The following is a 13,629-nucleotide window of genomic DNA, read 5'->3' as shown; positions in this document are numbered from 1 at the left end:
TAAATATTAATAGTCCCCTGAATATTCCCAATTTATTAAAGAGATTCCAAAAATGGTAAAACATTATTTGAATTATGTACTTTTTAATAATTTATATTTAGTAATTATAGCCTCAGATATATACTCACCCATTTGATCGATTGAAGTACTTCCGGAATTATAAATTGTTTAAAAACTAATACAAATATGAAATATTCCTCGATCTCGAACAAAAGTCACTCGAAACGATTGAAATTTAATTCCTCTATATCGAAAATAATCGTTGGACTGAGAAAGTGATGAAAATAGAGAAACCAAATTTTTGTCTGAAGATGATTATGTTTGTATTCGTCTTGTCATTCAAGTCATGTTTTGCATAGCTCTGGAGTTAAAAAAACCAAATTAGAAATTAACATTTCAAGTTTTATTAAAATTAGATGGATTTCTTTCACATCTCAAACTCATCAAAAGCAAAACAAACATATTTTTTTTTTGTACGCTTCATTATAATTATAAAATTATTTTCTATATTAATCAATAACATCTAAAAGGACCATTTGATCAAATCTGGGTAGCATTACTTTAATAATTCTTTGTACTCTTCCATTTGTATATAAAACATTATGAAATCTTTGTGCCTTCTCGTCATTGCCCAGAAGACTTTCAAAATCAGCATCCTCTGTTTTGTCGTTGATCATGAGTGGTAAATTCACCAGTAAAGAGGTAACAGCTGCAAATAAAAAAAAATATATTTTGTTGGATTAAAATTTTTGGACTTTTTTTGCAAAATCAAAAACTGGGTGCGATTGGGATATATAGCAAAATAAATGTTTTGTAACACAAGATATACAATTTTTGATTTTTTTTTGGCAAAATCAAACTTTTTTCCAAAAAGGGAAAAATAAATTTTTTTCTCAAGGGAAAGCTTAGGTCTATTCCTTTAAGAGCTTTTTGGTCTCTTAGTGGGATGCGAGTGGGTTAGTATCAAAATAAATGTTTTAACACAAAAATTGTATTATACCGATCGGAAAGCATCGATTTTAAAAGTTGGTTCACTTGACGTGAAATCCCCCATATATGATATAAAATCGAATACAAATTTAATTTCAATAAACTATATTTTGATGGATAAAATATGTTTTACAAAAAAAACCAGGAAAACCTCGATGTTTTACCTATTTTTGATCTATATCTGGATTACTAATAGACAATATGGATATCTAATGATAGATATTTCAAAGTCCATTGCAAAGATGTATATTAAGTCTGACCTACTTAAAAATATTTTTTAACCCGAATTTTTTTCTCATCAAAAATTATTTTTCAAAATAATTTAATAAAAAAAATTGGAAAAAAACTAAAAAAAAATTTAAAAACTATTTTGAAAAAAATATTAAAATTTTCTTTACCTAAAAATATTTAAACAAATTTGTTTTAAATTATAATTTGGTGAAGGGTATATAAGATTCGGCACAGCCGAATATACCTCTCTTACTTGTTTTTTAATTAAATTTATATTTAATTCAATATTTATATAAAACTCACCATAAAATCCTCTCTCTAACATCTGTACATTGAATTCATGTAGCGTTGGTATATGTTGCTGATATTTTAATTTCGTCAAAGTCTGTGATAACACCTGATGATAGTATTGTATCAGTTTTGGAAGATGATTAAAAAGTAAGTCATCTTGCGTAGACGTGCATAAAAAATAATAAAGATCTACAGCTGGAGAAGTCCAATTACAGTATTGAAAATCTATAAGTAAAACATCTTTGACATTTGTTTTCCCAGTCTCATCATTATATTGCACCATAACATTATTTGTCCATATATCTCCATGATTTAATGTTAGAAAATGTTTAGGATTTGGATCATAACAACGTGTGCCATATTCCGCAACATGAGGAATCAATTGCAATAGCTTGTCTCTGTAATAGGTACCCAATTCAGGACAGGAATCTGCAAATTTGGCACACACTCGTATAACATTTTCAAAAAACACACCATAACAGTTGACATTTCTATTGAATATACCATGAATATATTTTTCCAATAAACCTTTCTGACGTTCATTTAAAACGGCTGCTGTAGCGTGCATTTTAGCAAGTTTTCTTAAACAAAATTTTATGTGAACTTCATCCATGCCTTCTAAACGATTGACCATGATAAATTTCCTCACCGATAGATCCTCAAATATAATGGCGTCTCGATCATGATCCACATGAATGGTTTTGGCACACAATTGATCGTTATCTCCAATATCATAAAGCAATTGTTGCAGTTGTGGGAAAACCGTTTCATACATTTGCATTTCCGTATTGTAGACATCGTATTGTTTTAAAACATTAAATAAATAGGGATTATCCTCATATGTAGATTTAACTATAAAATGTATTTCATTTACAACTTTTTCCCGCTCCAATTTGTAGCTGACTTTAATTCTGGTCATTATACTGCAGTAACTTTCACCTTTTGCTGAAGCGGGTGCCGTTTCTATATTCAACACTTTCAGTGCATTGTCCTTAAAATATGTTTTTAAAATATTTCCCACATATTCTTTAGTTAAATACTGTGGTGAATCGTTATAGGTTGGCGATGTCATTATTGTTTATTTTAATTAATTATTCTATGTGCAAATTAGTGTGATATTTATTTCAACCGTCTGTTTATCAAATGAAATTGTATTTCAGTTTGTCTATTGTATTTATAGTTTTAGACTAAGAATACAATTACATTACGTTGAGCAATTTTTGTGTTACAATAAAAATGTTTTATCATTTTATAAGTCTCCGAGAGAGATTACAGTAGAAGCAAATAAAATTTACAATTAGATACACTCATAAAAATTACTACTATACTATAGTGCGATACTATTATCAATATAAATATAAAACAAATTCACAATTTTTTGCTCGTTATAGTTCTACAGAAATCTTTCGACTTTAGTATTTATTGATAAATTGTTTTCCTGTTTCCAAACAATAACAATAATCGGTAACCTTGACTAACCTATACGGGTAATTACATTTGATTTCGACCCAGGTTGGATTTTTGCGATCTCCAAATACAAATATACATTCTTCTCTTAACTGCACTTTATATGACATATAAACCAAGCCATTATCGTTATGGTTCATATATTACTACCATCTAAATTTTGACACCTCGCAAATTTTTGTGAAAAATTACCAATGTTTAGGATTGAATAACTTTGGGATACGTCATTGGATTTTAATAAAGACAAGTAAGAGTCTTTTATTTTTCAGTGCTGAATCATGTATACCCACCATTAATAGTTTTGGCATACTCAGTTATAGTCCGAACCATGGTAAAATTAACCGGGTAGAATTATTGCGGAGAGTAGTCAGTTAATTACCTTGTTATGTCAAATTACAGAAACGAAGCAAAATATAATTTTGTATTGGACTATTTCATTAAATTTACACCACTTGCATCAGATAAAATAAAAGTTTTTGAGTGATGCAAGTGGTTTAATTCTAAATAAACAATATAATATTTTATTTTGCCCTTAAATGTGAATTTTTTATTTCCACGTTTAAGTTATGTTTTCATTTAAAAGCTGGGGGTCGTTTTTTTTCATTACACCGTTTCACAGAATCAGAATCGAGAACGAGAATCGCGAAACATATCATCTGTCATAGTTACATATCATATTTCATATAAAATTTTTATCGGTTCATATCCACAAGTTTTGTGGCAGTTTTCATCTCTCTATGAAATTTTTTCTCTGAGTGTAACAATAGTCACTTATAATTTTAAGTGACACTTGTAAAATAGTATTTTATTTATTCTGTTTACATTTATTTTAATTAAATATTGACCTGTTTAGAATAATGGGAAATAAAATAACTATATAGAGGACCCATTACATAACATACATAAATTATACAAACTTTTCACATAAATTATATTTTCAGACTTTTGAAATATCAACTTACATTGTTTCTCTGTTCAGAACGCTTTAAAGCTTTAAAGCATTAAAAACAAATTTGATTATTTTGATATAAAAGCTTATAAAAATGTAATTGTATAAAAAAAAATTTTGTTCTCAACATGACATGTTTTTAATTTTTCAAATCGGATGAAAACTGTAAAAGTTATTCCACTTTTCATTAATACCTTTTTTAGCATGTTCTCCCCCAGCGCATATGAAAAGAATATTTATAAAATTTTTAATTTACAAGGTAAATTTTTTTAAACTTTTTTCTAGAAAATTTAATAACTTTTACAAATATAAACTGATTTTAATAAGTAATATCACGTTTTTGTCTACATACAATTGTCTTTAAAATACTGTGAAAATTGGGTTTTCATAGAAAAAATTTAAAATAACTATTGTTGAATTTAAAAAATTACGAAGAAAATAAAAAAAAATTTTAAACTTTTTATTCTTGGAATATACCGACATAAAAGGAAAGCTTAGTTCTTTGTCTATTCATAATTGTTTAAAATTTTTAAATCGGTCTAAAAATCTGTGAGTCAGAGGTACTAAAGTAGTAGGACCTACCCTAAAAGAGTTTTTTCAAAATAACTCAAAATTTTGAGGGTGTTTTAAAATCTTTCAAAACGGTTTAGAATGTCCTCACATAGGCCTACAACCCTCCAAAAGTGTTATCTTCATAAAATTTAGTGCAGCTATTTTTATATACATATGTATTAGAGTGACAGCCGATTTTTTTTTTTTAGATTTCAAAGAGTGCCGGGTGGAATATTGTGACACTAGGCCTAAATGTTAAGTGCTGAAAATTTGAGCCAAATCGGGCAACGATTTCTGGACGCGCATCGAGGTCAAAGTTCAGATATATGTCAAATTGTACTGTTAATATGGAATAAATAGGTGAAACTCGTTAGCTTTCTGCATTGTTTTCTAGAAATATGTAGATTTATTTATATTAATGAATATTACATTAAAAAAAAGTTTTGGAAATTAACCCTGTATCTCCTTTGGTTCAAAATGACCCAAAAACTGTATTATCGCCAAAATTAGAGAAAAATGCAAATTTTTCAGTTTTTGAAAAAAATTTGCTACTAAATAAATACTTTTGCAATTGAATGCAAAAGAATCGAAATATGTACGTAATTATCGTTGTAATGAGATATAAATGACAAAATTTGATTAAAAAATGTTAAAGTTATTACAAATTCGCCAGACCATTACCGTGTTTCAGACCACTTGAACAAAAAATTTAGAAAACAAATTTAGATATTTCGAGAAAAATTAAAATAAAAGCTCATTTTTACTTAAAATATGTCCATATTTACTTGTATATGAGTTTTTGTCTTCGTAGGATACCGTTAACCTATTCGCAGGTATGGCCAAAAAAAATAATTTTTTTAACGGCTGTTTCAAAACTCTATTTTCAAATTTTTAAAAATTTTGTTAAACAAATTTCAGATTTTTTCGATCATCACATTGGGGTTTATTGAGATCAAAATAGGGAATAAAAATATGACAAAATTATGTCAATACCTCTTACAGTTTTTCCGTACCTGCGATTTAAATTTTGCGTTTTTCAAGAAAAACAAATTTTTTGTCCATATTTAGGCGAATGAGTCCAATTTCCTTACTGTTATAAATTTTAAGTAAAACCTATTCACAATATTATAGTCCTTGTAATTTTAAATATGTTCTGAAAGTTTTACTAAAATCGGAAAACGATATCCTTTGAATCGTGAAGGTCAAAGGTCAAAATTTTCAATATTTGGAATTTCTAATGAAAAGATAGCGAAATGTTACATATTTTTGGGCCGATTTTCATGAAACTTGAGGAAAATATATATTGGGGTCTAGAATTTACAACAACAGTGCAAAAATGAATTTTAACCTTTAAGAGGACTTCGGGTCAAAATAGTTGTGTTTTTCTTGATTTTAAAAGTTGAGAATAATTTGGACCCCAAGTGCTGCTAAGGGTTAATTTCCATTTTTGTGCTGTTATTTTATATTCTGGACTATATGTTATATTTTCCTCAAGTTGGCGATAATACAGTTTTTGGGTCATTTTGAACCAAAGGAGATACAGGGTTAATTTCCAAAACTTTTTTTTAATGTAATATTCATTAATATAAATAAATCTACATATTTCTAGAAAACAATGCAGAAAGTTAACGAGTTTCACCTATTTATTCCATATTAACAGTAAAATTTTGCATATGTCTGAACTTTGACCTCGATGCGCGTCCAGAAATCGTTGCCCGATTTGGCTCAAATTTTCAGCACTTAACATTTAGGCCTAGTGTCACAATATTCCACCCGGCACTCATCAAAATTTTAACAAAAATTTTTTTCCATACAACTGATTGTCACTCTAATATGTATGTATATTGACATTTTTTGTTCCGAATTTCAACTTGATAACTATATTTGTAAGAAATTTATTATGATCTTAGTGATTTCGGGAGTGGACCTTTTATGGGAGCTATGGTCAAATATGGACCGATATTCAATTGGATACAAATTACTGATCTGTGTGTAATTTTATTTTGATATCATATATTTTAGATATTTATTAAGGTTAATATTTTTCGGAAATGGTCCTTATATGGGAGATATGAACAATTATGGGTCAATCTTCTGTCTCACGAGAGACAGGCGTGTTTTAAATCCGCTCCGTTATAATTTGTGAATACATACATTTATTTTACGCAAAAAAAAACAAATTTACTTCCGCATGGACGCCTATAATTAAAAACATTAAGTTTTTATTTGTGTATAAAACAAAGAAAATTGGTAAAACAATAAACATAAAATATTTAAATTAAAAAGATCACAAATTGTAACAAAAAAATTTACAAGTGTTTTTGTTTTTTTTATGTTATTATTGTTCTGTTATAAATTATAACAGTTTAAATATGCACTGAGTTCTCAAGATGAGACATGGCTCAGCTTGAATTGTAGAAATGCCTATATATTTCACAGCGGGGAGTATATGCAAAAAAATATAAGTGATATAAATTATAACAAAAACTATTTAGATATTTATGCAGGTTATTGTGTTTTTCGGAAGTGGTCCTTAAGAATTGAGTAATAAATCCTCGTAAATTTTAAATTTTTAATTCTTAAGGCTTTAAATATGCAATTAGTTTTTATCTTTGAGGAAATATTTTCTACAATTTTCTATAAAATAAATCAATATTTTTAAAAATGGTATCAAAGTTTTTAAAAAAATATGTTCAAATGAGCTTCTAAAAAATGTATTTCAATAAAACCCGTTAAACGTCTTACAAAAACCGGCTGGTAAAAAAACCAAAAAGTTAAAGAAAAACGAAACCGGTCGAGTTTACAAAAAAACCGGTTGTAAGATTTTCGGTTTTGGATACTCTAGAATTCACTTTTTACTTTAAGTTGCTTTAATGCGTTTATGTTTCAAAGCTTTTATTTTTATGTAAAATAAATCATATTAAAAAAAATATAAAATTTAAAGTAATTAAATTACTTTTTATTAAATTACATATCCTTTTTCTATCAATTACAATTACTGGTAATTGTAATTGCCATTTTTCAATTACAATTACTGTTAATTGTAATTGAATATTTCAAATTACAATTAATTGTAATCATAACTCTTCAATTACAATTACATGTAATTTAAAATTATCAATTGCAATTACACCTGAAGTAATTTAATGGCAAATGTAATTGACATCACCCAAGCCTGTTAAATACGCATAAATCTCTTATAATCATCATTATCCGCATGGTTTTACACTACAAAAAATACTCAAGACTATTTTTGTATAAAAAAGGTTACTTATTTTATTCATTTTTCTGAAGGTCTTTGCGTAAATAAAAGTAATGGCGTCCTTTTTTTTGGAAAATTTTCATTTTGAGCACATTTTTCTGTAGAAATATATTCACATTTGAATATATTGCAAATCTGATTTCACTAGTCGATTATGCATCAAAAATTAATACAATTGATGTTTTTTGAATACTTAAAAATAGTTCCAAAACCAACAAAAGGGGGCGCAAATTTCATAAAAAAAAGTTTTTTAGATTTTTCAAATATACAAGATGAAAGTGCATTTTAAGCTTATCAAAATGGTACCACTATTTACTTTCTATGACAACCCCTTAAAAAGTTATGTGGCTTTAAAAATGTTTTGTTAAGCCAAGCTAATAAAAAAATTTCTAAAATTTTATTTATAGATTTTTGGTAAGTTTCCAAAAAAAAGGACGCCATTATTTTAATATTAATAATGATACATTAACATTTTATATTTAACATGAATAAAGTTTGAGATGGTCATGCTTAAATAACATCTTAAATAAGTTATAAAGTAATATTTATATAATAATACTTTTATTTCGTTAAAAACTATATGAAATAAATACAAATATGAACTATTTAACAACATCTAATAGACCCATTTGATCAAATTTGGGCAACATCACTTTAACAATTCTTTGCACTCTTTTATTTGTATATAAAACCTTATCAAATCGTTGGGCCTTCTCACCACTGCCTAATATTGTTTCAAAGTCAGCATCCTCAGTTTTATCATTGATCAATAGCGGAAAGTTCACCAGTAAGCAGGAAACAGCTAAATGTAAAAAATATAAATTAATAGTAGCTCTTTTAATTTTTTAACTTTAAACAAATAATAAATCAGTCTAATATTTTTACAAAATTGTTCTATTATACCCTTCACTAGTGGAAAAATATGATTCTCTGGCAATATTTTATGTTCGTCAGAGCACAATTTTAAAAAATAGTTTTTAAAATAACTTTCGTCGAAAAGTTTCCAGTCACAGAGAAAATTATTCATCATAAATATGGTTGTCACAAACATATACTTGTTTACTGTAACCATATATATGGTTGATACAATCATTTGAATCGTAAATTAATGATATTATTGTTACCACAATCATGTAAATAGTTACTGTGAATATAATATTGTTAAAAAACTTGTAACAATGTTGAAATGGTTACAGTCAACATGCACAACTATATTTTTTCTCTGTGTGCAGCTGCAGTACTTCTCATCCTTTTAAGTTCATGATTTTCTCAAGATTGCAACTGACCAGAGAATGGTAACTGTAACATTATCTGATTGCAGCAGCCGTAATATTGTCAAATAATTTATGCACAACCATATTTTTTTTTCCAGGTGTACGGTTTAAATAACTTTGAACTACAAATCTTAGGGTAACAGGGAGAAGCGACGTAATTGTCAAAAACCTAAGTCTGTTGTCAATAACCTAAATCTCATAACGACTAAATATATGTTAGTCAATGTATTTTGTTGCTGTATCAGACATATTGTTATTTTTGTTTAAAAAACAAGGATTGTCTCGTCTCTATGTATAATTCTATAGACATATTTACAAAACTCACCATAATATCCTCTCTCTAACAGCTGCACATTAAGTTCATGTAGCGTTGGTATATGTTGCTTATATTTTAATTCCGCCAAAGTCTGTGATAACACCTGATGATAGTATCCAGGTGTTTTCTGTATTCAGAAAATAATGCAGATCTACAGCTGGAGAAGTCCAACTACAATATTGAAAATCTATTAACAAAATATCGTTGACATTGGATTTTCCCTTCTCATCATTATATTGAACCATAACATTATTAGTCCACATATCGCCATGGTTTAATGTTAGGAAATGTTTAGGACTTGGATCATAACAACGTGTGGCATATTCGACAGCATGGGGTACTAATTGCGACAGTTTTTTACTATAATAAATACCTAATTCTGGACAAGATTCCACAAATTTGGCACTTGCTTTCATAACATTTTCAAGAAATTCACCATAAATGTTGACATGTCTATTGTATATGCCATGGCTATACTTTTGCAATAAACCGCTTTGGCGTTCATTTAAAACAGCTGCTGTAGCATGCATTTTGGCCAATTTGTTTAAACAAAGTTTCAGGTGAACTTCATCCATGCCCTCTAAACGATTGGCCATAGTAAATTTATGCACTGTTAAATCCTCAAATATTATTACATCACGTTCATAATCCACATGAATAGTTCTAGCACACAATTGATCTGTATCACCAATTTCGCGAAGCATTTGTTCCAGTTGTGGTAAAATCGTTTCATACATTTGCATTTCCGTATTGTAGACATCGTATTGTTTTAAAACTCCAGATAAATAGGGATTATCCTCATATGTAGATTTAACTATAAAATTTATTTCATTTACAACCTTTTCCCGCTCCAATTTGTAGTTGACTTTAATTCTGGTCATTATACTGCAATAACTTTCACCTTTTGCTGATGCAGGTCCCGCCTCTATATTTAACACTTTTAGTGAAGTGTCCTTGAGATATTTTTTTAAAATATTTTCCACATATTCTTTGGTCAAAAACTGTGGAGTGGAGTTATTATTTGTAGTCGTCATTTGTATTTTATTTTTCAATTTGCTTAACTATATTTAATTATTTTCATGTGCAATTTTGTGTAATATTAATATTAACCGTCCGTTTATCAAATAAAATTGTATTTCAGTTTGTCTATTGTATTTATAATTTTAGATTAGAAATAAAATTGCATTTCTTGTGATATTTTGTGTTTTCATTGAAATATATTATCATTCGTTAAGCTTCCAAGAGAGATTTCAGCAATATGTACACTGACAAAAAATAGTTACAGAATAATCAATTCAATATTTTCCCGAAATATGAAAAAAATTATGAATTCTAAAAATGTGTGAATTTCAAAAACTAAATCATTAAAGCCTATTTGTAACAACTACAAAGTTTTTATTTAAATTTAATATTAAACTACAATAAATGTTTTATTTTCCCATTCAATATTTCATTCAAAATAAATTTTATTTTAATAAATTCATCTTATTTCTCCGAGTGTAACAAAGTCGACACTTGTAATTTATTTATTCAGTTTACATTTATTTAAATTAAATAGTAAAATAGAATAATTGCACGTATAATACGATATTTGTAAAATCTTTTATTACAAAATTCACATATAGTCGCGCATTTCACAATAGAGGATCATTCATTGCATAGAGAAATTATTCCAATAAATTAAATTACATTTTTTTTTGTTGACAACTGCATTTTTTGATTAAATATATTTTTATTATTAAATAAAGAAAATTAGTTTATTCTAAACTATAATTAGAAAATAAAAATCTACTTATCTAGTGACAAAACAAATATTTGATTTAAGTAATTGCAAACTGTCTCCCCAAAAGTACTTACTATGAAAGTAAATATTTATACGTGAATAAAATGCGAAATATATAGACTGTGTTATTACTTGTTAATTAAAATAAATGCATATTCATTGCCAGTTAATGAAATCTTAATTAATTTTGTCGTAACACAGTTTGTGGTAACAATAATCCATTATGATAAGATATTTAATAATAAATTCATGGTGGTCACAAGTAACATTTTCTGAAACCCTATGTCTTGCTCTATGATTTTTTCGTACATTATTTTAGATAATACAAATTTAATACCTCTATTTTGTCAATCGATCCCGTAGTGTGACGCCCGCAAATATGGGTTTTACTGGGTTTACAAATTCCGGGATTCGGGATTTTTTAAATAAAAATCCCAGGATTTAGGGATTTATATTTCAAACATCAAAATCAACAATGAAAACTATTTATTTCATAAATATATTAAAGTAAAAATATAACAAATCAAAAACTTCACCATTTCCAATTGTATTTCAGAATTTTCTAATTGAATTTCAGAAAATTCCAATTGAATTTCATAAATTTCCAATTATATTTCAGAATTTTCTAATTTAAATTCAGATTATTCCAATTATATTTCAGAATTTTCCATTTATATTTCAGAAATTTCCAATTGTATTTCAGAATTTTTAATTTATACGTTAAAAGTTTCTAATTGTATTTCAGAATTTTCCAATTGTTTTTCAGAAATTTCTATTTGTATTTTAAAACAAGTAAGAAAGTATAGTAGGTCAAGCCCGACCATTTGATGCCCTACACCAATTTAATTATGAACCAATCGCAATAAAATTAGGTGGCATGACTTCTGTATATATGAAACCTATTTGTGTTGAATTTTATTAGAATACCAACATTTTTAAGAAATCTATACTCATTAAAATGATTTTCGGAACTGGGCATTATATGGGAGCTATGACTAATTATGGACCGATCGCTTTAAAATTTAGTGACATGACTTTTGTATATATATATAAATTATTTGTGTTGAGTTTTATAAGAATAACAATATTTTTAAGAGATTTATGGTAGTTCAAGTGATTTTCGGAAGTGGGCCTATTTTTGCAGTTTGGTTTGGATATCAATATAACTAAGGTATTTATGAGAGCTTAACTATTTTTAGATAGGACAATCGTATGTACCAAATTCGAATTGTCTTACAAATTGCGACCTGTAGTTTGATTACAAAGTTTACATGAACGGACAGACGGACGGACAGACATCGCTAAATCGACTCAGAAAGTGATGCTGAGCAGATTGGAATACTTTAAGGTGGGTGTTGGGACATTATTTAGACATGTAACGAACATCAGCAGGTTATAAATATACATTGGTATTGCTATTACATAGAATTTTCTGAAATACAAATGGACATTTCAGAAATGTAATTGGAAAATTTTGAAATATATGTATATTTGACACAAAAAATTACATATTATGACAATGAGAAATCTAGAACAAAACTGAACAATTTATAATTTTTGTATGTATGTAAATTGATATTAAAATATTAATGATATTTCAAAGTCTTTTCCAATGGCGTATTAAAAATTTGCACCGATATTGGGTCAATTCCGAGAAAATAAATTGCCTTTATGTATATATCAGGCTTTTTTAATTTTATATTATTATTTAATTGAAAAAAGTTTTTAGTATTGGTTTATTGAAATCCTTCTACACCATTTCCAATTGTATTTCAGAAGTTTCTAATTGTATTTCAGAAAATTCCAATTCAATTTCAGAAATTTCCATTTATATTTCAGAAATTTCCATTTATATTTCAGAATTTTCTAATTATATTTCAGAATTTTCCATTTATATTTCAGAAATTTCTAATTGTATTTCAGAAATTTCTAATTGTATTTCAGAATTTTCCAATTGTATTTCAGAAATTTCCATTTGTATTTCAGAATTTTTATTTTCCAAATTCCAATTCAATTTCAGAAATTTCCATTTATATTTCAGAAATTTCCATTTATATTTCAGAAATTTCCAATTATATTTCAGAAATTTCTAATTATATTTCAGAATTTTCTAATTATATTTCAGAATTTTCCATTTATATTTCAGAAATTTCTAATTGTATTTCAGAAATTTCTAATTGTATTTCAGAATTTTCCAATTGTATTTCAGAAATATCCATTTGTATTTCAGAAAATTCTAATAGCAATACCAATGGATATTTCTGAAATACAAATAGAAAATTCTGAAATACAATTGGAAAATTCTGAAATACAATTAGAAACATTTTAAATATAAATTAAAAATTCTGAAATACAAATGGAAATTTCTGAAATACAATTGGAAAATTCTGAAATACAATTAGAAAATTCTGAAATACAATTAGAAAGTTCTGAAATATAATTGGAATATTCTGAAATATAATTAGAAAATTCTGAAATATAATTAGAAATTTCTGAAATATAAATGGAAATTTC

At 27.0% G+C, this 13,629-nt stretch overlaps 2 protein-coding genes across 2 annotated transcripts; both read right to left on the bottom strand.

The window, feature by feature from the left end:
- Positions 1 to 381: 381 nt before the first annotated feature.
- On the bottom strand, positions 382 to 2,613 carry LOC135949040 (uncharacterized). Its single transcript, XM_065498498.1, has 2 exons — positions 1,525 to 2,613; positions 382 to 709 (listed from the first exon to the last, which is right to left on the bottom strand). Exons 1-2 carry the CDS (start codon positions 2,582 to 2,584, stop codon positions 510 to 512), a joined length of 1,260 nt encoding a protein of 419 aa, XP_065354570.1. The 5' UTR covers positions 2,585 to 2,613; the 3' UTR covers positions 382 to 509.
- Positions 2,614 to 8,194: 5,581 nt separating this feature from the next.
- LOC135963889 (uncharacterized) lies at positions 8,195 to 10,366 on the bottom strand. The gene is made up of 2 exons (XM_065515891.1): positions 9,418 to 10,366; positions 8,195 to 8,544 (listed from the first exon to the last, which is right to left on the bottom strand). Exons 1-2 carry the CDS (start codon positions 10,364 to 10,366, stop codon positions 8,345 to 8,347), a joined length of 1,149 nt encoding a protein of 382 aa, XP_065371963.1. The 3' UTR covers positions 8,195 to 8,344.
- Between the last annotated feature and the right edge of the window lie 3,263 nt (positions 10,367 to 13,629).

Source organism: Calliphora vicina, chromosome 1 (assembly GCF_958450345.1).
Source record: "Calliphora vicina chromosome 1, idCalVici1.1, whole genome shotgun sequence".
In the NCBI taxonomy this organism is placed as follows: Eukaryota; Metazoa; Arthropoda; class Insecta; order Diptera; family Calliphoridae; genus Calliphora; species Calliphora vicina.
Note: the sequence above shows the minus strand (reverse complement) of the source record. Positions and strands in the feature narration are given on the sequence as shown.

Bases quoted from the DNA above. Each gene is read 5' to 3' on its own strand.
- LOC135949040 (XM_065498498.1), bottom strand. From the start codon at position 2,584: ATGACATCGCCAACCTATAACGATTCACCACAGTATTTAACTAAAGAA. The intron at 710-1,524 runs GTGAGTTTTATA...TTTTATTTGCAG, and splicing joins GTTAGAGAGAGGATTTTATG to CTGTTACCTCTTTACTGGTG.
- LOC135963889 (XM_065515891.1), bottom strand. From the start codon at position 10,366: ATGACGACTACAAATAATAACTCCACTCCACAGTTTTTGACCAAAGAA. The intron at 8,545-9,417 runs GCGGAATTAAAA...TTTTACATTTAG, and splicing joins AGGTGTTATCACAGACTTTG to CTGTTTCCTGCTTACTGGTG.